The sequence below is a fragment of the Lagopus muta genome, chromosome 1 (assembly GCF_023343835.1).
Source record: "Lagopus muta isolate bLagMut1 chromosome 1, bLagMut1 primary, whole genome shotgun sequence".
NCBI classification, from domain to species: Eukaryota; Metazoa; Chordata; class Aves; order Galliformes; family Phasianidae; genus Lagopus; species Lagopus muta.
Window position 1 is genome coordinate 66482012 of NC_064433.1, and position 22754 is coordinate 66504765.

The 22754-nt window shown below is 38.4% G+C and overlaps 2 protein-coding genes across 6 annotated transcripts in view; one reads left to right on the plus strand and one right to left on the minus strand.

Moving 5' to 3' along the window:
• Positions 1–4: 4 nt before the first annotated feature.
• Positions 5–6435, plus strand: ETFRF1 (electron transfer flavoprotein regulatory factor 1). Of its 3 annotated transcripts, none has more exons than XM_048934386.1 (4): positions 5–65; positions 499–594; positions 692–1068; positions 2069–5162. In XM_048934386.1, exons 2-3 carry the CDS (start codon positions 550–552, stop codon positions 905–907), a joined length of 261 nt encoding a protein of 86 aa, XP_048790343.1. In that variant the 5' UTR covers positions 5–65; positions 499–549; the 3' UTR covers positions 908–1068; positions 2069–5162. The 3 variants fall into 3 exon arrangements, with proteins under 3 accessions (XP_048790343.1, XP_048790344.1, XP_048790342.1); XM_048934387.1 differs by lacking the exons at positions 5–65; positions 2069–5162 and adding exons at positions 72–283; positions 6324–6435; XM_048934385.1 differs by lacking the exon at positions 5–65 and adding an exon at positions 72–283.
• The window catches only part of KRAS (KRAS proto-oncogene, GTPase), a 22561-nt gene continuing 5653 nt past the window's right edge, over positions 5847–22754 (minus strand). The window contains exons 3-7 of one of the 3 annotated variants that reach the window (XM_048934383.1): positions 20668–20846; positions 18268–18427; positions 12452–12567; position 9711; positions 5847–6646 (exon numbers count right to left, since the gene is read on the minus strand). In XM_048934383.1, coding sequence (XP_048790340.1) covers positions 6530–6646; position 9711; positions 12452–12567; positions 18268–18427; positions 20668–20846 — 573 coding nt within the window. In that variant the 3' untranslated portion in view covers positions 5847–6529. Of the gene's footprint in view, positions 6647–9710; positions 9712–12443; positions 12568–18267; positions 18428–20667; positions 20847–22754 lie in introns of all 3 variants that reach the window. The other 2 variants (XM_048934381.1, XM_048934382.1) reach the window with 2 other exon arrangements.

Below are 22754 nucleotides of genomic sequence, written 5' to 3' on the forward strand. Positions count from 1 at the left end.
AACACGGTGCGTCGCGTGACGGCCGCGTCGTAAAGCAGCGCGCTTTACGGCGGGGCGCGGAGCGGGTGAGGCGACGACCTTCCTTTCGCCCTTCTCTCCTTTTGGCGGGGCGGGGGGCGGCCTGAGAGGGAGGGACCGGCCGAACCGACGGGCAGCGAGCTGGGGCTGGCTCCGATTTATAGAAATAAAAAAGCATCGCGCTTAATGACTAACGCTTCTTTATTGATATGTCGTTACTAACAGCGCTTTGGCAGCAGGCGTTTCTGTAGCAGGCCACGGAAACGTAAGCGGGCAGGGCGGCCGTGCCGGTGTGGCAGGCGGGGAGGCGCGGGGCAGAGCTGCGGGCGGGAGGAAATGGGCGCTGAGAGGGGTAGGGGCGGTTAGGGCAAGGGGGCTGCGCTGAGGCGAGGCTGGAGAGAAGCTGCAGTCGGTATGGGAAGTGAGGCTGGGGTGTGCTGGCTTCCGTAACAGGCTAACGTCGCGTTGGTTATCCTGCAGGTAAATTAAGCGTTGCCACGCGTAAGAACTAAGAGTTGAGTGACATGTGCAATGGCCGGCTCTTTAAGAGGTGAAGTACTGAACCTTTATAAAAATGTAAGTGTCTGAAGTGCCACAAGAACTTCCTTTGGCTAAACAAAATCCTTGTATTTTGAAGCCTATCTAAAAGCCTATCATTCTTTTCCCCTTCAAGCTGCTGTACCTTGGAAGGGAGTATCCCAAAGGAGCAGACTACTTTAGAAGCCGGTTGAAAGCAGCTTTTCTAAAAAACAAAGATGTGAAAGATCCTGAAAAAATTAAGCAGCTAATTGCACGAGGAGAGTTTGTTATAAAAGAATTGGAGGCTCTGTACTTCCTCAGGAAATACAGAGCTATGAAAAAGCGCTACTACAGTGATGACAAAGAATAACTGCTGCGACCCTAACGATACAAAGCCATAAACAGCCAATAAAAGAAGTGAAACTTCACAAGAAATGAACAGTAAATCCTTCCACCTCATTTAGAATACAAATTGGGACTTCATTTACCCTTAAGGAGGTGTTGGAAAGATTTGGGGTCTGTATTACTCAGGTAATTTTTTTCTCAACTTCTTTTGGCCTTCTTGAACTCTAACTGAGAATAATTCTGCAGGCAGAAGTGGTGATAAGGTTGTGTTTCCCTATACATGCTGAGCAGATCACTGCTTCTATATTGGTTCAGCTGTGCGTTGCAATGCTGATTTGAGGTGCTGCACATCTTTTGTCAGTTAGAAGAGGAATCTGAATTTGAAAGTCTTCCACATTTAATGAATATTTTTCACCACAATTGAGCACCTTCTCAAAAGGATATTAAGATTTTGGCTATATCTGCATAGCGTGCAATACATCAACAGACTGACGTCTTACTGTGATACAAAGAACACCAGTGGGTCAGGAAGGGAATGGACAGGAATATAAATGGTTTGAGTACTCAGACCCCAAAGACAATTCCTGCAGCTACTGATTTCTGATGCTGCGTAACTGTCTTAGCAAGAGTTTAGAACTCGATCCTCTCCCCTGTAGGAGAACATTGACCCTGGCTGTTTGCTCCATGGATAACTTTGTGAACTTTGGCACAACAGGCAGACTTTCACCTTAACTATTCCTCTCTACGTGCTCTGCTGATTTGCTGCTTTAGGTTTTTCTCACATAGAATTAAATGACGCTGGAGATGATAGAACAGAAAAGATCTTTGAAATGTAGGTAAATAATCACTGCAGCAGAACTGTTGGCAACAGCCACAGTGTTAAGATGCCTAGGTTCCAGAAAAGCAGAAAAGTTTTTTTTAAGCAAAAGGCCAATAGGAGACTTGAGATGTGTGCTTCGCTTCATACTGCACTGATCTGACAAAGCCCTTCCGTATCAGTTGGATTAACTCCCCTACAATATGTTGCAGTGAAACCTACTCTGCAGAAATACCTTTACATAAAAAACGTAACTAACCCTGCCCAATAACTGGTAAAAGATTGTCTAGATGTCATTATAGATACAAAGGGCCAACTTGCGGGAACAGTAACAATTCTACAGGTTGTTTTGTTTCTTTTTTTCCCTAGGACACAATCAGTACTAAGGAAATGCTTTTATTTTCCCTAAGTTCACAAAAGGCATTTGATAGAGGTGTTGTGCACAGCTGGGAATGAGTACAGAATGACTCTTCTGACCATTTCAGACTTGCAGACAGATACAAATTCCTTCTGCTATTAGAGTAAGGAAAACCTGGTCTCTGTGCCTGGCTGGGAGCGACGGCCCTTCGATTCAGGGAAGAGATGTCTACACGCACCTGCAACCGAGATGCACCTGAGGCCGGGCCCTGCTCAGAGTGCAGAGCCAGCATGGCCCACCAGAGGGCTCAGCGTTGTCATGCGCTGTGCTGTGTCAGTGCTGCTTATGGCAGGCAATGACGAGAAATAAGCGCCAAACACGTGTGTACTTCATAGAATCATAGAATCGCTCAGGTTGGAAAAGACCTTAAAGATCATTGAGTCCAACCACAGCCTAGCCATACGACCCTAACTCTAACAACCCTCCACTAAATCATGTCCCTGAGCACCACATCCAAAAGGTTTTTAAACACACCCAGGGATGGTGACTCAACCACCTCCCTGGGGAGCCTATTCCACTGCTTAACAACCCTTTCTGTAAAGAAGTGTTTCCTGATATCCAACCAAAACTTACCCTGGTGCAACTTGTGGCCATTTCCCCTCATCCTGTCACCTGTCACCAGTGAGAAGAGACCAACCCCGCTCTCGCTGTAAGCACCTGACAGGTATTGGAAGAGAGCAGTAAGGTCTCCCTCAGTCTCCTCTTCCCCAGACTGAACAGCCCCAGTTCCTCCAGTCTCTCCTCGTGGGGCATATTCTCACAAACCTTGTTGCCCTTCTTTGGACATGCTCCAGCACCTCAATGTCCTTTCTGTACTGAGGTGCCCAAAACTGAACACAGTACTCAAGGTGATGCGTCACTGGAGCCGAGTATGGTGGCACAGACTACTCCGCTGCAGAGATGAAACACTGAAATTCTTGGAGAGAAAAGCAAAGAGGGACAGAAGTTCACAATAACTATTTTTTTATTACATTACAATAAATAGGAGCAGTACAGTTTGACAAAAAAAAAAAAAAAAAAAAAAAAAAAAAAGACAAATTCCAGATCACCTCACAGCACATACTCCTAAAAACATTAAAAATTTTAAAACAAACAGAGGTTTTTTGTGTTTTTTTTTTTCTTTTTTTTTTAAATGTAGTATCTGGTATTACCAACATTCCTAGGTCACGCAACCAATGATGGAAAAACTGGATCACACTGCATATGTTCCACATCAAATAAAGCACGATGTACAAAATGTGCATGTTTCAGTTTACACTATACAAAAATAGTTAAAATACATTCCAGGTAAACATATTACATTAAGAAGTCATTCTAGTAAGAAGTTGGCACTCAAGAGGAAAAAGCAGAAGTATTTTCAACATGAAAACACAAGACAGTGGAATAAAGAAATGTTAGGAAAGGTTTACCATCTATGTAGCTTTATGTAAACTTCAGACAAAATGATTGGTATACAATTTGATGGTCTTTGAAGGTAATAATTGTATTGCTTCACAGAATGAAGTGTAGAAGATTGTGTGTCTGTATTTAGCTATTGCAGAGATCCTATGTGACGTAACTTCTTTTTTTCCTAAGTTAGGGCAATGAGACTGGTTAAAATAATGTTCAGTTCTGAGAAAACCAGTAATGTTTACCAGGGTTACATAAAGCTACTGTAAGAAGGTGTTACTCCCTGACATATGGCAATGTAATGTATTAATGCAGCAAGTGATTCACATGTTCAGTTAGCAGTTACTGCCAGAAAAGAAAGCATCCAGGTATGTCCTTTGAAAACATTTCAAATAGGGAAAGACAGAATAATTGAGATCAACTTGTGCAAGCTGCAATCCAACATGCTTCACCAAATCTCTACAAATATTAAGACAAAACTGCACAACAGTGGCAAGGATGAGTATTTTTCTTTTTTTTTTTTTTTTCCTTTAAGTCAATAAGGGCTATTATAGGGCAATTTTATAATAATTTGATTAGATTGGTAGCTACAGATCAGACCTACTGAAAAACTTATTTTATCTATATATATCTTGATAGCAGAGCTGTATAATCCACACTTGATTATTAAGATATTTCTGCTACATTTATTTCCCCTAACAGTTTTTAGTTAATTAATATGAGAATTTCAGAGTTCTACATACAGTGTGACTCGGTTACCAAAAATCTTTAAAGTCACCTTAAGATCGCTGTTGTTAGCTCAGGGTATACTATCCAGCTTTGCTATCTTCTTCACATCTAATCATATATTAACTGCAATGTGCAAATAACCGCCTCCAAAATGTTTTTAGCCTTGGAAGCTGTAAAATGTTGTAGGACATTAAAAATTTATCAGTATTCCTCGTTGGCCCTTAACATGTATAATGTTCTCCTGTTATAATTTTTCAATTTTCTTTTTCATAAGCTAAAATACATCTCACATTGATGCTGAAAAGATGGGGGCTGATGGTGGGCTGGGAGAGCAGTCAGTGCAGGCAGGGAAAGGCACTCATTTGTTAACTTCTGAGGCGCATGAAAGAATGTGCAGCATCCCAGACAGCACACTTCCCCTGCCAGCTTTGCAGCTCTCCACCTAACAGTCACTGCTGATTTTTGCTGCAGGAAGCAAAATGTGTGCCTGCAGTCGCACCTTTGACATCATATAAATGGTCTAAGTTACACTGGTAGATTCAAGTGATACTGTGTAAATTTTCCACGCAATGGTTTAGTTATAGGTTAAGTTTGGGCAATGCTGCTATTCCCTTTTCCAAACTTTCAGAACTTACCAGTGCACTGTCCTACACTATCCTCCTTCAGTGACTTCTGTTTTACTTTTGGTACACGAAGTCATGCTTCCAATTGTGTTCTGCAGCTGACTGGGTACCAGTGTGCCTTATGGCACTGAGGCAACTAACACAGCCGAGCGCTGTATCTTTTGCAGGAAGAAAACAGGAACTGGCAGCACTGCAAACACTAGCTCTTACTTCGGTGCAGAATAGTTAGACTACAGTACCAAAAAGGAAACCTGAATTCTGCATTAATTCTGATCAGAAAGGAAAAAAAAAAAAAAAAAAAGAATCACAAGAGACTTAATCACGGAGAAAGACAACATTAAAACCTTGGTCTAGTTTCATGACAGTCTAGACATTGGAATGCCACTCACCAACCATTTAATCTGTGCAACAAAACTAGCACTTCACAGACATCACATAAACAACACTGAATCTGGAAACCATGTTCTATGCTGAAGATTAGTGCAAATTCCACACCATTTTTATGGCATAGTGGATTTCCAAATTATTTGCATGAAGCAGCTAAGTTCAAGCTCATTCATTCACTGATTTGAGGTTACTAGAATTTAAAATTCTGCTCCTATTTTTACATAAAATGGGCATGTGGAAACATTTCATGCCACCCTTGGGGAAAAAAAAAATCAAATGGTTTTGATTTACTATATAATTTAGGATTCATCCTGATTTAATTCTTATGATAAATTCTGGATCCATGTATGAAGTAACCTAAGAAATTGAATCAACTTATCTATTAAGGCTTTCTAGTATTTCCTGGAGACACCAAGGGTGAAATCTCGTCCTACTGAACTACCTGAAGATTCACCACTGGGAGCTCAGGAGAGCTAAGATTGCACCTTGGTGTCTTCAGACAGAAAAAGTTAAGTGAAAGTTTTAAAGCAATACATCAACAACAGGAAATCAATCTAATCAGAACTTTTACTTTTTCCATTGCCAGATGTGCATTAGTGTCTTTTTTTTAATTTTTCTTTTTTTTTTTTTTAATAGAAAAAATATAGTATTTAAGGAGTGACTGAGACAAATTGCAGTGAAAAAATTTTTTTGTGAAAGTTTTATCTTTACATTCAATAAAGTTGATCTGAAATGCTACAAGACTAGATGCCTAGAAGCAAAATCTACAGGAAGACTATAAAGGCTTCTGGTCTCTCAATATTGCAGTCAGTCTAAACTAAAAGAAAATCTGAAAATAAATTCTTTTTTTGCTAACTAGTCTGTTTTCCCAACCAGATTTAAAAAATAAAAAATAGTAAAAATTAAGGGGGATGTTAGAACATGTAGAGCATCATTTCATTGTTTTGTTTACACACAGAACAGAAGTTCACAATCAGTAAGAAAAGTAGTAAGTTAGCAACTGTGCATGCACCAAAGAGTCCTAAGACAGTTCTCAGGTTTTTGTGTGTTTTTTTTCTGTTTTTATTTTTCTTCACAGGCATTGCTAGTTCAAGAACCAACACTCAAAGAATACTGGCACTTTAAGAGGAATGAAGTTTCCACTGTCATTTAAAACAAGCATTCAGGTAAAGCTAACAGGATCATGAAGCAGAAAGTAAAGTAATGCTAAAAACAAATGCTAATAATTTAGTGTAATGTACAAAAATTACTTCAGTACGTCTTAAGAATAAGGATACACTGTATTTACATAATTATACACTTTGTCTTTGTCTTCTTTTTCTTCTTTTTACCGTCTTTGCTCATCTTCTCTTTGTGTTTTCTGATTTCTCGAACTAATGTATAGAAGGCATCGTCAACACCCTAAAAAGATACACAGATACACACATTATGATCACCTGAACAGACTCGGCTGCCTGCTCATGTACAGCCCTCATTTCACCTGAGCTGACCAGGTGAAGTGTTTTCAATCGGCAGCCTGCCCTGCAGGAAGCTGTGTCAGGAGAGCTGACAGCATCCCCTCCTTGCTGAGGCCCTTACAACACCCCAAGAGCAGGCTGTGGGTTGTAGGAGTTGTCGGGACACCAACACCTTTTTGAGCATTCCCTTGTCTTTGGGAATGGGCATGTTGGGAAAAACTGAGATGGTGGGAGACTGCAGCTGTCTCCTGTTTGCATGAGAAGTTACATGAGAATGCATACATCTGATGGCATCCCTGTGTGCAGCTCTGCAGGAGAGCAGCTCTAGGGAGCAGGTGGCCACTGTGTGAGCAAATCCTCCTGGCTGCAGGCTGAGGATCAGCCACCTGAATGAGCCACATTTAGATTATAAGGATGTATAGTACTACTGCTGGATTTCAGAATAAAGCTCTGAAGCATTTGTTAGCTTTGCTTATGCTTAAAAATCTATACATAGCTTTAAAATACAAACACGAGAGCAGGAATTCAGTACCAAAGAGACAGATATGACTCATCCACGTACTCAGCTCCTTTTCTCACACCACAGGTTTCTTAAAAACTCTACATAAACAAATCATTCAAATCAATCATGTTGCAATGATCAGTCAACATTTGATAAATCTTTCCATTCAACTTATGCAAAGACACATGGAACAAACTGTCTGTAATCTATCATCTATCATGTACAGCCACTTAAAACCTTCAGAGCTCCAACAGTTACACTACAGACACAAAAGCTAATGTTTCTTCACATTGAATAGTTTGTCTACTTTTGGGGGATAACTGTGATTGACAAAATTTATTACTTTTGACCAGACACCCATAAACCTGATGTGACTCCTAATCAAGTGCAATTTTACAGGCTTTACTTTGTAATGACCTATTTATGTGCAGTAGCTGCATAACGTTATCATATCACAGCAGCACCAGCACAGAAATGGGCTGAGAAATCCAGCCCTGCAGCCAGCAGACCTCCTGTCAGCTACCGTGCCCTCAAGCTGCCAACAGAAATGAGCACTCTTGCTTTGCTCCTGTGTATATTAACACTTACAAATAAGCAATATTAGATCAAAGCCCTTCATTGCCTATCCTCTGAAACTGGTAATAGAGTTTTGCAAGGTCTTATAACATATGAAATACATGTGCAATTAAGTTGCTCTATATTTGAACATATTATTTGCTAAAATAAAATTGATGTAGTGTACCTTGTTAGAAGTATGCATGGCTCTGTAAAAGGTGAAGTTTTTTTGAGAATCAGAAAAGGTTGGTGTTACTTTATAGAGGGAGAATATTTTACTTGTAATTTCAGCTTTAATGCACAAGGTGAACATTTAGTAAAGTTCATGCAGGGAAATGATCTACAAATAGCAACAGATCACAGTGTATCTTTTGCAGTTCTTATCCCAGCCAACCAAGAGGGAAATATTAAGAACCAGTCATACAAGGGCTTAGGTTGGAAGGGACCTCAAGGATCATCAAGCTCCAAATCTCCTGCCACATGCAGGGCCACCAACCTCCACATTTAATACTAGACCAGGCTGCCCAGGGCCCCATCCAACCTGGCCTTGAACACCTCCCTAGGCAGCCTGTTCCAGCACCTCACCAACAGAGTTTGTCACAACGGTCAACAACAGTTTCATTCTTACAACATAAGAATGGTGTAAGAACGATCTTTGCACAATATTCTTCTATGAGACTGTTCACATTTTGTTACAAAACTACCCTTCAGCACTTCAGGCTCATCACTAACGTGTTACACATTACAACATTCATTACAAGGATAGTTGATGGCTTTCAGCAGCGTCTTCAAGCAAGATGCGCTTAACAGAAATTGTAACTCAAGTCTTCAAATGAGCAACCTTCTCTCCTCAAACTAGTTTTTATACAAGGTATTTTATCTGTGTTTTAAGTAATACTGTGGCCCTTTAAGCATGTGACTTCACAGTTAAGGCTGAAATCTTCCATTGCATCTCCTAAGGTAGTAATCTCAAAGACAGCACACGTTGCAAAATACTTGGGAATAACTTGCTTTTGTCCTTGCATTTATACCTTTGCAGAGCAAGCCTTTACAGTTGTTAACTAGGTAGTTTTGGTTCTGTCACAATTCATTTTAAGCATAAACTGTAAATACAACATAGAAGATATTTAGAGTATTTGTGTGTTAGAACTGGAGATTCTAGAAAAACGGAGGTCCTTCACTTTTCAGTCTGTGAATTAAATCTTAAAAATGCAATTAGAATACAAGCAGTGGACACTCCACAATTACAGAAGATCTCTGAAGGCATTAATACTACAAACAAGATCAGGAGTGGTCAATTTCCCAGTTACCTCTTTCAGTAGCAAGGGACCACATGCAGCAGACCTTTCTCCCTCTAACACTGGAGTCACTGTGTACAAACTTTTCAGAAAGCAGGAGATGTACCGAATGAGCGCTTTCAATCCAGGCTCCGGATTAGAAACTCAGAATTCAGAGAGCATGCTCAGAGCTGTAGCACACTGCTCTGGAAAACAGTGGTTTAGAGCAACTTGCTGCATACAGGACAGCTTGCTCATGGCATTTGTTTTTCCAAAGGGCAACTAAGTGAAGGGAACAGAAAAGTCAGAATGTTCAGAAAGCAGTCCAATCCTGCCTACAGCTTCTCTTTGGAGCACTACAATTGCATTATCTAGTGGCTGTACAGAAGTCTGGATGTCTGGTTATGTGCTTACAGACATGCAAGAGACTTGGAAAGTAGCCTGAATCTGTCACCCTACACACCCTAAATTCTCAAGGAATTTGGATTCCTAAGGACTACAGCCTCAAATAGAGTCCTTGAAAGTATATCTCATACACACACAGAGTCATGAGAAAAAGAAATTACGCATACATTTCCACAGTGCTACTGAAAAATCATGAAATTAGTTTTAATTAAGAACTGGTAAGTTAATGAGCTTTCATAAACTGGATATTCTAAGAGGTACAAAAACACCCTGAACAAATTTGATAACCCATAGGCAAGAAAGGAAGATATACACTGTGCATCACTTCAACACTTGTTACAACGAGCAAGCCTCAAATACACCATAAGGTGCTGCTCACCTTAGCTCATCTAACATACAGCAGGCTGAAATAGAATGCATTTAGTCTTATTAAGTGGGCAGTAATACAAGCCGGAGTGTTTTAAATGCTGGATTTCTCATGTCACTATCATCACTACTGTGCTACAGCTGTAGTGCAAGAATTTTGGCATATATCATCCCTAGCTTAATCTCCAAATATGAAGTTGCTGCAAAGACTATCAGTAACTTGAAGGTATTTATGTAGAATTCATTTGAAAATGAAGACAAGTGTTTCCTCTGCTGAGCAGATACTGAAAGCACTACAGCCTTCTGTTTTTCAAGTAAGGTATGTAACAGAAAAAAAGGAAAAAAAAGTTATTGATTGCTGACAAAAGATCTTCTTCAGAGGGGAAAAAAATAAAAACTCATTTCTCTTTCAAGTAGACAGAAAAAGTTGGAAGCAGATGGAAAAGAAGTACAAGGGCTGCTCTGAAAGTAATGCCTCCGACTTTATGATGCTGGCCCATGACTTAAGATGGATGTTGTTGATATGGCAGCAGAGGTTGAACTTCCCTACCAATATTCCATTACATTTTGTTGTTGTGGGACAGATGGCAGCAGAGCAGGCAGTCTGACAGAATGGTGTCTGACACAAAAGTGCATATGAAGGTTGTGTCACTGAATTTGTCCATGTTGAAAAATGGCACCCACTGACATTCCTCAACACTTTCTGAATGTTTACATAGACCAAACAGTGAGGTGGTGCTCTTCAGCAGCGATGACAGCAGTGGCACCTTTACTAGTGCACATTTTCAGGAATGAGTCGTGCAGCTCTTGTTCATTTCTGGTGAAAAAGCATTGCTAATAGTGGTGACTATGTTGAAAAAGAGCATTTTGTAGCTGAGAACGTGCTCTATCAAATAGTGTTATTGTGCTCTTTGTATCTGTTGCAGTTTCCATGGAAATAAATAGGAGGCATGGCTTTCAAAGTGACCTACCTATATGTTCTCTGAGCTGTTAAAGGAAAAAAAGAAAAAAAAAAAAAAAAGAAGCATCTTAAAATATGAAAAGATTCCTCCACTTAAAAACAAAAACAAACCTATACTCCTCCTATGCTCCTCACAGGAAAGTCCACAAAAAGGAAAATCAAACAGCATTAAAGTATGAATATACAAAAGAAATTTTAGTTTGGGTTTTACAAATAAATGCTTCCATCACTCCCCATTATCAGAATTAGTCCAATAAGTTACTGTAAATAAGTAAAAAGAAATAAACTTTCCCATAGGAAGAAGGGCTCAGAGAACAAGGTCAATCCATTAACAAGGTGTAGGGCAGGGGCTTAGTAGTAACACTTAAAAGCCCTTCCAAGGAAATAAAAGACATTTCACATTGAGACTATACAAAGAGCAAGAAATGGAAAAGCTTGCCTTAAGAATGCTACTTTAAGGATGCTTAAGCAATTTTAATTCATATTACTCTCATCAAAAGCAGCCTTGCCAAGCTGCTTTTAGTTATTTTTTAAATAACTACCAAAAAAAAAAAAAAAAGTTTTTTATTGGCACTAATTTTATTGGTACTTGGATGCAAAACTTGGGTAGCGTCATTACTAGAGTTTCCAGTTTCATGAAAAGGAAGCCTTTGATACAAACAGTATCACAAAGCATCTTTTTTCTTTTTTTTCTTTTTTTTTTTAGAAAACATCTAATGATGCAGCTCAAAGCAGTCATTCATCACTAAAAAGCTAAGAATATAATAAGTTTTTACTAGATGTGCTCATGCTTATAAAAGAAGATTCTCCCCTTCCACACCCACTCCTCATTAAAGGAAATCTTCCTTCAGTTACAACAGTTTTCTTAAAGACAGAAGTCAAATTCCTCTTACTTTCTGCAAGCTGTTTTACAGTGTGAAAAAAACTTTTTCAATGGGTTTTTAAGCAATAGGAAACTCCACATCATCCTCCATTAGAGGAGTAACAGACCACACTCTCACAGTAAGAGGCAAAGAATCAACTCAAGGGGCTATTGCGATGGTTTACCCAAACATCACTGGAAATGATTTAGACTGGCACTTCTCACACACTGCCAATTCTTCCCTCTCCCCTTTCTTTTGCTTGCAGTGCAGGGTATTGATTTAAAAAAATGATTATTTGTGAGAAACCTGCAACTGTTCTTTCCAGTTGTACTTCACCATTGCCTTTTCCTCCCCTGCATAAAGGATCCAAAAAAAAGATAAATAAAATAATCAAGAAACCTCCTTCTACATCTCAGAAGGACTGTAAGTCTTATGATCCTCTCCCCTCAGTTCATCAGCCTGAAGATGCACTCAACATACAGCTTCTGTAGTATCTGCAATTAATCCGTGTTAAAACATTTTCCTCCCAAATTCCTGAGGCACAAAACAAAATCTCTATTTTTACAGATTGGAGAACTTGATATGCAGTAAAGATCTTCTTTTAACCTATTTATCAAAAAAAGAGACAGGAAAAACAAAGTAAATCTATAGGTGTTTGCTAGGTATATTATTCAGGACTGCCATACTGAAATCTGAATGATATTATATAATGTAATCAGTTAATCATACAATATCTGATTTGCAAAATACTGTTGATCAGTGTTATTCAGCAAATGACTTTAAAACTTACCCTATGACATTACAAAACTTACCCTGTTACATTACAAGGCATTTTTTAATTTTCATGCACCCTGGAGTCTTTTCTTCTTTGCTGATTTTTTTCACTCTGTACTGTCGAATCTCTCGCACCAATGTATAAAAAGCATCCTCCACTCTCTGCATTGTAAAACACAACTCCTTAAAAACTGCTTTATTGACAATCTTGACATATTGGAACACCATGGCAGGGGAAAAAAAAAAAATACCAAAATTATGAGCTTTACTTGAGAGAAGTCTATGGATATCCAGATGGCCCACAGAAAGTCTGCACTCATACTGGGTCCAGAGATGATAATCAAAGATCCCATCCATCAGAATAGATGGAGAATTTTCTCCCATTTCTTCCAGTGTTGAAAACAGAGCTTCAATTTCTGAATATTTTTGCATAATTTTGTGGGTGTGAATGTATTTTGCAGACAAAAAGCCCTGTGAGACTGGTAACTAGGGGGCACTTACATACAGCTAGCCAACTATTTTCACTTCTTAGCCAAAGCCAGAACCTGTCACTGTTTGGGCTGGCAAAGAAAAGTAATCTTGTTTATCTTCTGTACTTTAAATAACTACTTGCTTTGCAAAATTTGTGCAGCAAGCTACTAAAGTGTAGAAAAAGTTCATAGGAGTTGATAAAGAAATAAATTCCCTTAAGAATATAAAGTTCCAGAGAAAACTGTTTTTAAAGCTTTTTTAGAGAGCAAGGATTATGCTAGCAGGTTTAGAAGAATGGGTTTCTGAGTCATGGCAAAGTGCTTTCTAAGAAGTACCTCAATGGTATTTCAGAATAACTTTCCAATGTAAATACTGTAATAAGAGAAGTTATTCTTCCACGCTGACAAGGCAACAAGTTCATTACTGATGATGTGTAAAAGCTTGGTTCAGATCCACATGTAAGGCACACGTGAGTTCTCTCTGGGCCAGAGTCAGGCCCTATGGCAGCACTACATCCATACAGACTCTGATCTGCTGCTGCTCTCGTCTTTGTTCGGCTACAGACAGCTGCTCAAGCACACCAGGGCCAAGAGAGCAGCATTTCACCCTCTAGTCTCACATACTACCTCTCCACAGCTATGCCTTTACACCACTTAGAGATAAGGATACCATAAGCATTTAAAGAAAAAATAATGAGGATTGGTTCGTTTCAACAAATGGGGAAGTACAGCGCTATCGTTAAGTTGGTGGCAATGTTTAGCTACAGCTTTTAAAGGAGAAGCAAAGCTCTCCTCAGTCGATCTCATGACTTGTCTCTTCAGTCAGATCAACACTGTTGTTAACTTAACACAAGCTCATTATTTGGAAATAAAAATGAAAGAGACTGAACATCAAGAATACAGATTAATTTAAACCCCAGAACTTTATTATTACTCAAGATCTGAGCTTCTGTATGACAGATTTTCTTTAAGTTACTTTCCTGCTCATCTTTTTATTGTGCACCCAATAATGACAATAGCTAACATTCACTGCTACAGTTAGTGGGTCACTTTGCATGAACCACACCATGGGCTATCTTATTTAAGACTGCTGCTTATTTGTGGCTACTTCCAAACTACAGTCATTCGAATTTAAAGACTAAATTAATTTATTTCTTGGGTGATATCTGTTACGCAAGATGTGTCCAGTAAGCATGTAGTGAACTACTGACAAGTTGAGCCTTCTTAGGTTCCAGGTCTTGAAAAATTTAAAGGAGCTATTACAAACATCCAAACTCAAGTAAAGCTCATGCTTTCATGTTTTCCTAGAAGGCATGGAAACTTATTCCTGAGGAGGAAAGATTCAATATTGATCAGCTGCTACGTGCCAAAGCACAGGCTGTACGAGAATCAACGCTTTGCAAATCTACTGTTTTGCAGTAGAAATACATAATTTGATTATGGAGATTTCACATAAATAATCAGGCAACAGTTCGTCACTCTATGTTTATTGCCATCTTTCCCATCACCAACAGGAGCCATGATTTGCTTTAGCAATGCAGAGAGAGGCAGAGAGACAGACAGAGTGAAAAAAGAAATTGCTACTACTGCCACCATCAAGAACAGTCTTATGAATGCTGTTGAGGAAAATTATTCTGAAAACAAATGCATACAAAGAAACATTTGTGCTAATTTCAATAGCACAAGGTGACATTTTTAGAGAGCCAGGTGCCAAGCTCTTATAAACACGAGTCATTTTAATACCAATTTCCTTTAAGAGTTTTCAATATTACTTTCTTAAACAAGCCTGGTTTACACATCTAAAATATAATTAACCAGCCAACAGAAATGGAAGCAAAAAATACCCTCTGGCAGAGTTTAGAATTTGAGCAACGTGAAGAACCCATGATCTCAATGGCAATGTTTTCAACGTGCTTCTGACTTAGAAGGCTGTCAAACATTCAACTGAAAGTCGTGTAACTGAGGTAAATGGCACAGTAACAAACACCAGATCTAGCAGCCCTTTGTCAGGATAATCCTGCCCCTCCTGTCTCACTCCCATGACTATGCACTACATGCACAGGGAAGAATTTAAAGTTAAAGGTTGTGTCAGACAGGGAGCAGTAAGAACAGCTATAAAAATAAACCCTGACAATTCATACTCTTCTGCATAAGGACTATGAAAGGATAACTGATGCAACATGCACTATAAAACCACCAGTACAGACAGTGGCTTACATATACAAAATAGCGATAGTGCTATTTATAAAAGTTACATAATACTCACTTTAGTCAGTGGTTTAGCTAACAAGAGAAGAAAGAACACCCCATTAACCACAACCAATAATCTACAGCCCTATACCCAACCTGTAAGATCCACCAAGTTAATACTTTACTGCTCAACTCAACAATTTGTACGAAAAAAAAAAATCATACAAGGATTTGTGTAACAACATGACTTTTATGCTAGTCAGAATGGAATGAAAACCAATTACATTAGCTTTTAAAACACTTCCATTTCAGTGTTATTTCCTTTCCTACTTCTGGCCCCACCTATCAATTATATAAAATCTTAAAATCAGGATTAGTTGAAAGAGATACAAGGTAATGCCTGAGCACGCTGCACTGTCTTTTAAAAGACACATCTCGGCAATCAAAACAGAATAGACAGGTAACTCCACTGCAGTTTCACCTCCCTCACTTCCTCACCCTGAAGCCCTTTTGCTTCTTGTTGGTCTCCAGCAAAGCCAGGGCAAAAGCAATGGCAAAAGCAAGTGGGCAGCGGGGAGCTCTCCAGCAGGGCATTAGTGCCAGCAGCTGCATAAACGGAAGAGTAAGAATGTTCCTGCTGCTGAATAATCTTCTTGGGCCTTATATAGACTCTCAAAGTTATTAGGCCATCAGCTACACTTGCCCAATGGCACAAGTTCTTCATATAGCCACAGAAAGGATCAGATGTATAGATATCTCCTTCTCTCTCTCTCTCATTTCTTTTTACACCAAGGACTGAATTCTGCCTACTAGAAGTACATTCTATGGGCCACATCCAGCTCATAAAATGGTTTGACTCCTCCACACCCCCACTTCAGAGAATTACTTTGGAAGAAGGTAAATGTGCATATATGTATTTTATATCAGTTAATGTGACTTTCAAGTCACAATACACACACACACACATATATATATATATACACACAAACACAAATATTTAGATGAGCTTGCTGTAGTTAAAGATCAGCTCCTTCTTTCAATTCCATTCAATCTTACCATTTTAATACACTGCATCATTAGGAGATTTAATGCCACACTGTGAAATAAGCATATCTAATGGTTCACCTTTTGAGAATGTTACCTTCCAGAATAGACCAGTAGGTATCCCCACCATAAAATCTGAGACTTTTGAGTGATTACTCATCTGCAGAGGGTGTAAAGATCAGCACTGAAAAACTAAAGGCCATCCCCTTTCTATAATATTTCAGTTGACACCTCTAGAAATATGAAGTAAAAAAAACACCAAGAAATAAGTTGCAGCAGTTCATACATGAGTCATGATTGTGCAGTGAAAAGTACAAAGCTCCAGCAGACCCCTTAGAGGCACACCTGGGTTAAAGAGAAACAAAGCTGATACTACTTTGCATAACTGAAGACCAGAAAACTGAACAGGAATGGCAATCTGTGAGTGTGAAATTTTTCACTAGGTAGGCTTATAGGATAATGTGAAGACTGGGACTTGAACATTACATCATTTTCAATCCACTTTCATTAGAGGATTTGAGAAGAGCATTCCTTAAACAAGACGTGACACTATATAGCAGGCTGAACAAAGTTACATCTAGATGTTAATACAGACTTTGTATTTCAAACCTCAAATGCAATTTCAGAGTTCTTCCTTTTTATCTTAACATCTCAATGACAGCCACTAACACAGGAGCTTCTAACCACCATAATTATCCAGACCATTTATATGCCACACTCTTTCTTGTGCCTCATTGATCACCTGCCATTGAAGTTCTGTAGCTCTATTTTACTTTCCCTACCTGACAAGGGTTTACTGGCTCTTCCTTATTGCCTGAAGTTAGAATTCCATTGAATCCTCAGCAAAGTTTCAGTAATTGGTCCAGGCCTCAACTTGTCAGAAACTTGGGTGGGTGCAGCATATTTGCACTAATAAAATTGTCATTCCTTTTAATATAGAAATAATTTATGTACTGTTTACAAAGAAGTTCTGTCAAGTGATGCAGCTCCATCTATTCAGCAGATGCATGACATTACTCAAACTGCAGCACTCTGCCCTTATTTGCATTTTTCTGCTACACGTATGTACCGATTTACATGCAATACTTCTGAAGAGGCAGAGAATAAAAGTTATTTGACCACTCAGATCTGCTGTAATTCCGTACTGAGTGTAAGTCCCTGTTCTCCTGTGAAAAATATCAAACCCCAATGCAAACCAACTGGTTTTTTTGTTTGTTTGTTTTTTAAAGGAATGGTTTCTTCAGTACATAACCAGTTTCATTTACACTGTATACTTATCTTCTTTTGAGTGCAGATATACCACCTCCTTCACCTTTCTCCCAGAGTTACAGAAATACTGAAAGAGCTCTAATGCTGTCTCTTCCATCTACAGCAGCTGAGTACAACAAACAAATGTGTGCTCTAAAGATTTGGAAAGTTATCACTTGACACAATCAATACACCCTGCAGAAATCATAGAATGACTTACGGACCTTAATGCCTACCTAATTCCACTCCCTGCCATGGGCAGGACTGCACCCAACAGCTCAGGTTGCCCAGAGCCGCATCCAACCTGATCCTGAACACCTCCAGGGATGGGGCATCCACAGCTTCCCTGGGCAGCCTGTGCTCCAGCATCTCACCACCCTCTGAGTAAAGAATAGTAAAGAATTTCCTCCTAGTATCTAACATCCAAACCACCTGTAGCTTCAAAAAAAAAGACTTACGGTCAGTCGTTTACTTATAAAAAGGTATTTGAAGCACGTTCCACTCATGTTAAATTAACACCTTAAAAGATTCTTTCTTTTGTCATTGAGGCTTAGAATAAACTAATGTACTATCTGCTTAGTCCCCTTGCAGAGGAGAGAAAACAAACATTTCACCTCTGAACAGGTGTACTTTTTACATATAAAGCCTAGCATAATAAGAATTCTGCAACTGACAGTGGAGAGTACCAGCAGCCCAGGTCTCATTCTTTCAGTTTGCGCAACAGAAGCAAATCACAAATTAATAAACAATTATCAGCAGTCAGAGAGCTGACAGAAAGAAAAGACACCACAAGAATTTCTACTCTGAAGAAATAAATCCATTGCTGTAATGATTGGTAATGCTCAGAATGATTAACTTGATGAAAACTGAGCTGAGTGCTACATTTTGATTTGTAAGTCGTGAGCTTTACCTGTCTTGTCTTTGCTGATGTTTCAATAAAAGGAATTCCATAACTTCTTGCTAAATCCTGAGCTTGTTTTGTATCTACTGTTCTGGAAGGCAAATCACATTTGTTTCCTACTAGCACCATTGGGACATCTTCAGAGTCTTTAACTCTTTTTATTTGTTCCCTAAAGAAAAAAAAAGAGTTTATTTAACAGATATTAATAGTTCATACAGTAGATTATAAAACACTAAAACAAATGAAATTATGGCATTTAAACATCATTCCTTATATTAATTCACTGCACATTCACTATTAGAAGCTACTAAAAAATAAATAAATTGATCAAGTCCTATCACTATCAAGCTTATTACTTTATTCTTAAAAGGCTGGCATGTTGCAGCAAGTGTTTCTATCAGCAGTGCTCAGTAAGCCGAACTGCCATAGCTTCTCATGTCACTACACAAGAATCTTCCCAAAAAACAACAGTTAATGTCAGCTCTGGTATAAATCTTACTACCCATCTCCCATACTTTGCACTCACAATACCCAGTTCATTTGCTGAGATAAAACAGTCAAAAGCCCTCTGCCTGTACTGTGTTTTTCAGGCTAGGTCAGCATCATAAACTATGCACTTAGATAAAGGGATTTTAAACTCCGAAGACCACTGGTCTGATTCTCTGAAAAGAGAAATCTGGTACAGAGTCTTTTAAAAGACTAGCTAGAAAATGTTTTTACCATACCATTTAGATGTACTTGTAAAGAATCTCTAATAACAATCATTTATTTCTTCTTTTCTTTCCTTGCTTTCTTAAACAGTTTATAAGTCTTCTCCTTAATGCAGTCGTTGCTTTCAGTTATTTGTTTAGAAACATTCAGCTTCAGTCAGGAAAGTCATCCACAGGTGTGGGAACGCACAGGAGGAGCTCCTGCATTCAGCTCACAGCGCTGAGTTAAAACCCAGAAGGCCTCCCTGTGCAAGTCTACAACAATTTCTTTATGAAGCTTAAAAGCAAACTTCACACTCCTTTTTGCCTTATGTCAACACCTTACCATTTCCTTCCTCCTCTACAGACAGAGGAAACTCCTTTCTAATAATCTGGTTAGACAATGAAGAGAGATGTAGGGTGTTTTTCTGAGAGTGAGATATTTTATATTTTTAATCTCTATTTGAGAACTCTAATCTATTCCATTTTTATTAAGAAGCTGCTGGTACATCACATTCTTCACTTACTACATTTTAGATATAGTGAAAGGTATACAAAGACTGGCTAGCTCAATTTCAGTTTGGAAAAGTAACAGTCCTGAAACAAAGGGCATACAGAACTCTCCTGATCGCACAGTTGCTACAGGAAGGTAAGCCAGCAGTAAACTAATTTTGTAGCTAGAAATCTACCAGTTTAGCAACTGAAATCAACACTACACTACCAAATGAGCTGAACTGCTAGCATACAGGAGAGATAAAGCTACACAATCCAGACAGCTACAGCTCCTCACTCTGATTACCTTGAACTATCATAAGGTATCCCACCTTAAGTGAGGAATCAGTGACTTTATTTTGTTACAAAATGGGCAACTTAGTTTAAAAGTAGATGTTGAGTTTGTGGTTATTACTTACAGCAAGTCATTCCTATGCTACACAGCAACACAAACTCAAGAGCATTTAAATATTTAACTTGGAATAGCTTAACTTATGCATTTGGGAACAACCTTAAACTGATACTGCTAAAATCAGTGATCTTTGGTGGGATTTGCCTTCTAACACAACTCCCAAGCAGAATTCAATGTAATATGAAGCTAAAAAGCTACAACTTGCTGGTATTGATAACAGAAGTAGAGACTGCTTCTACTTCCATTTTAGCGTAGCTGCCATCAAGCAAGCACGAGTTTCAATTTTTAACTAACTCAATCAGCCATCATCCTGGATGTGAAATTTCATATGGGTATCCTTTTTATTTTTTTTTCTTTAAGGTGTCAGAGCCCACGTTACCATTTAGGTACCTACTAAGATACTCTTGCATGGGTATTTTCCTCCTCTTCCCCCAGAGAAGAAAGGCTAACAATATATTATCTGTAAATTTTAAACTGTGTTTTTCATCTTTAACCCACAGTTTTATTTATGGAATAGGCAGAGTTTACTTTCAGATAATTTCTTACTACAAAAATAATATCTATAAAGGCAGTAACAGTCATTCATAACAAAGAGCTTTCAGATACGTTGCCTGCTTAACTCCAGAATGAAACAACAGATTTTCAATTACCGAAAATTACAGACTTACAAATGGACAAGTAAATTGCAACACTGCTAATTTGCAAATTTTCCTTTAAGTGCTATTTCATGAGAGGTCAATTCATTATCCAGTGTAAAAAGCAAGCAACCCACACAGCTAATACAAGAGTTAGTCATTTATCTTTCAGCATACACACCTATAATGGTGAATATCTTCAAAAGATTTTGTATTGTTTATAGCAAATACACACAGGAAGCCTTCTCCTGTTCTCATATATTGGTCCCTCATTGCACTATATTCTTCTTGACCTGCTGTATCAAGAATATCCAAGAGACAGGTTTCCCCATCAATTACTACTTGCTTTCTGTAGGAATCCTAAAGAAGAGGAAAAAAAACAAAACATGGTTAAATACAAACAAAGTTTTTAAGCACAGATAGTTCAAAAGATGTTCAAGTTGTTTTCCAGTAGTTGATCATACCTGAAAACACTTATAATCCAATTTTACAGATAGGCAAATGAAAGCATAACTGGTAGCCCATCTTTCTGCTCAGACATTAATCCAGAAATGAAAATGCTACTGGAAGGACATGTTCTGATCTGCATTCCGTGGCTTCAGCAAGTAACACTGCATGCGTATGCACGTATGCACATACACACAGCATTCTTATTTCTCATTTTGTGCACAGAGACAAAAAGTTCAAATTGAATCCAGATCAAAAACCTCTCCCTTTGTTCATATGAGAATTGAAGAAAGCTGTAATCCTGATTTTAAAAGATTTAACTATGAGTTAACTCAATTGGAAAAAAAGAAAAGTGAAATGTGGCCTTCATTCTATGGATGTCAATAAAAACATCATGCCACAACATGTACAAAATAATAAAATAGAAAAAGTTCACAAGCAGAACAACTACTCCAAAAATCTATGCCTCTGAAAAGGAAGTAAAGCATAAGAAGCCTTCAGAGTTTGAGACGGACAAAGCTGTTTTATATCCCTAAGCAGCTGCTTATAACATTTGTTATCAAATTACCAAAATTTAGTAAATACATTTGAAGTTCAAGTTTTTCAGACAAGACAGAGCAACACAAAGCACAAAATCAGACACAAGCCCTGATAGGTTCCGAGAGATGCTGGAACAAATTATTTCAACACTATCAACTCAAAGTTTTCAGGTCACTGACTCAAGTAGCCGAAATCTGTACAGAGTCCCAAGCAGCTAAAAGTAATGCTTATTTACAGTGCTAGACTTCTGTAAGCACATAGTTTTAGCAATAACGAGAGCATGAGTCCTATTTTTTCATCCCAACCTCTATTTCCTACAAGCACTATTATAATAAGACCACGTCAGTAAACTTTAAAAATGTCACTGAGTACCACAAATTACTCTCAGTTCATAATACTCATAGCAAATAAAAGGCGTCAAGAGGAAATCATGGCATAACCTTTCAGATCCTTTAGCTAGAGATTAACATAATATTGCTTGTGCTCTTGTTATATAAGCAGGATCTTTTTAATACTCTACAAAAAAAAAAAAAAACCAACCACAAACTGAAGCTACTGTGAGGGGAACTGAAGTTGCAATTCTAGCCAACTTCAAGATGAATTCTGCACGGCCTTCCTTCCTTTGCATCGATTTTAAGCACTATATGCTGTGCACTTTATCAATTTGGTGGTTTGTTCTTTTAACACAGAAGTTCGTTCTTTCTTGTTGCTAATCCTAAAAACAATCAGAAGACAGCTGTATAGAATCAGTATGTTCAAGTAAACAAATGCTGGGCTCTTATTTATCTCGTGCCTTGATACAATTCAACAATACCAGGTAAAACGATATTGACTTCTTACCCTTAACATACAAGTACAGCTCCAACGTGATTCTGGAAGTATTAATGTCACAGAAGTGCAAATTCAGTGCTCAAGTAAGCAGTTGGCAGTCTTTGAAATATAAAAGCTGAGAGAAATACACAGTCTCCAATGTATTTTAAAATAAGGCTAACATTCCATCTCAGCGCTTAAATGAGAAGGAAAAAAGCCTGCCCATCTTTATCCCAACTCACTTCAATCAACAGCAGATCTCCCATATCCTATCAACTTTATCACAGTTCAGCAATGTATTAACAGAACTTCTGGCATTGCATCAGTCATAAAAAAAGCCCATTTCATTTTCTTCTTACAATTTGACTGCTACTTTAAAAATATGAATTTCTGTGCAATTCATCACTCTAGAGGGAAAGCAACTCTCCAAAGCTGAGCTCTAAACAAAAGCTTTAAGTAATTTTCATCAAA

Excerpts from the sequence above, each read along its gene's own strand:
- ETFRF1 (XM_048934386.1), top strand. The coding sequence starts at position 550 with ATGGCCGGCTCTTTAAGAGGTGAAGTACTGAACCTTTATAAAAAT. Across the intron at positions 595-691 it reads TACTGAACCTTTATAAAAAT|CTGCTGTACCTTGGAAGGGA; the intron begins GTAAGTGTCTGA and ends TTCCCCTTCAAG.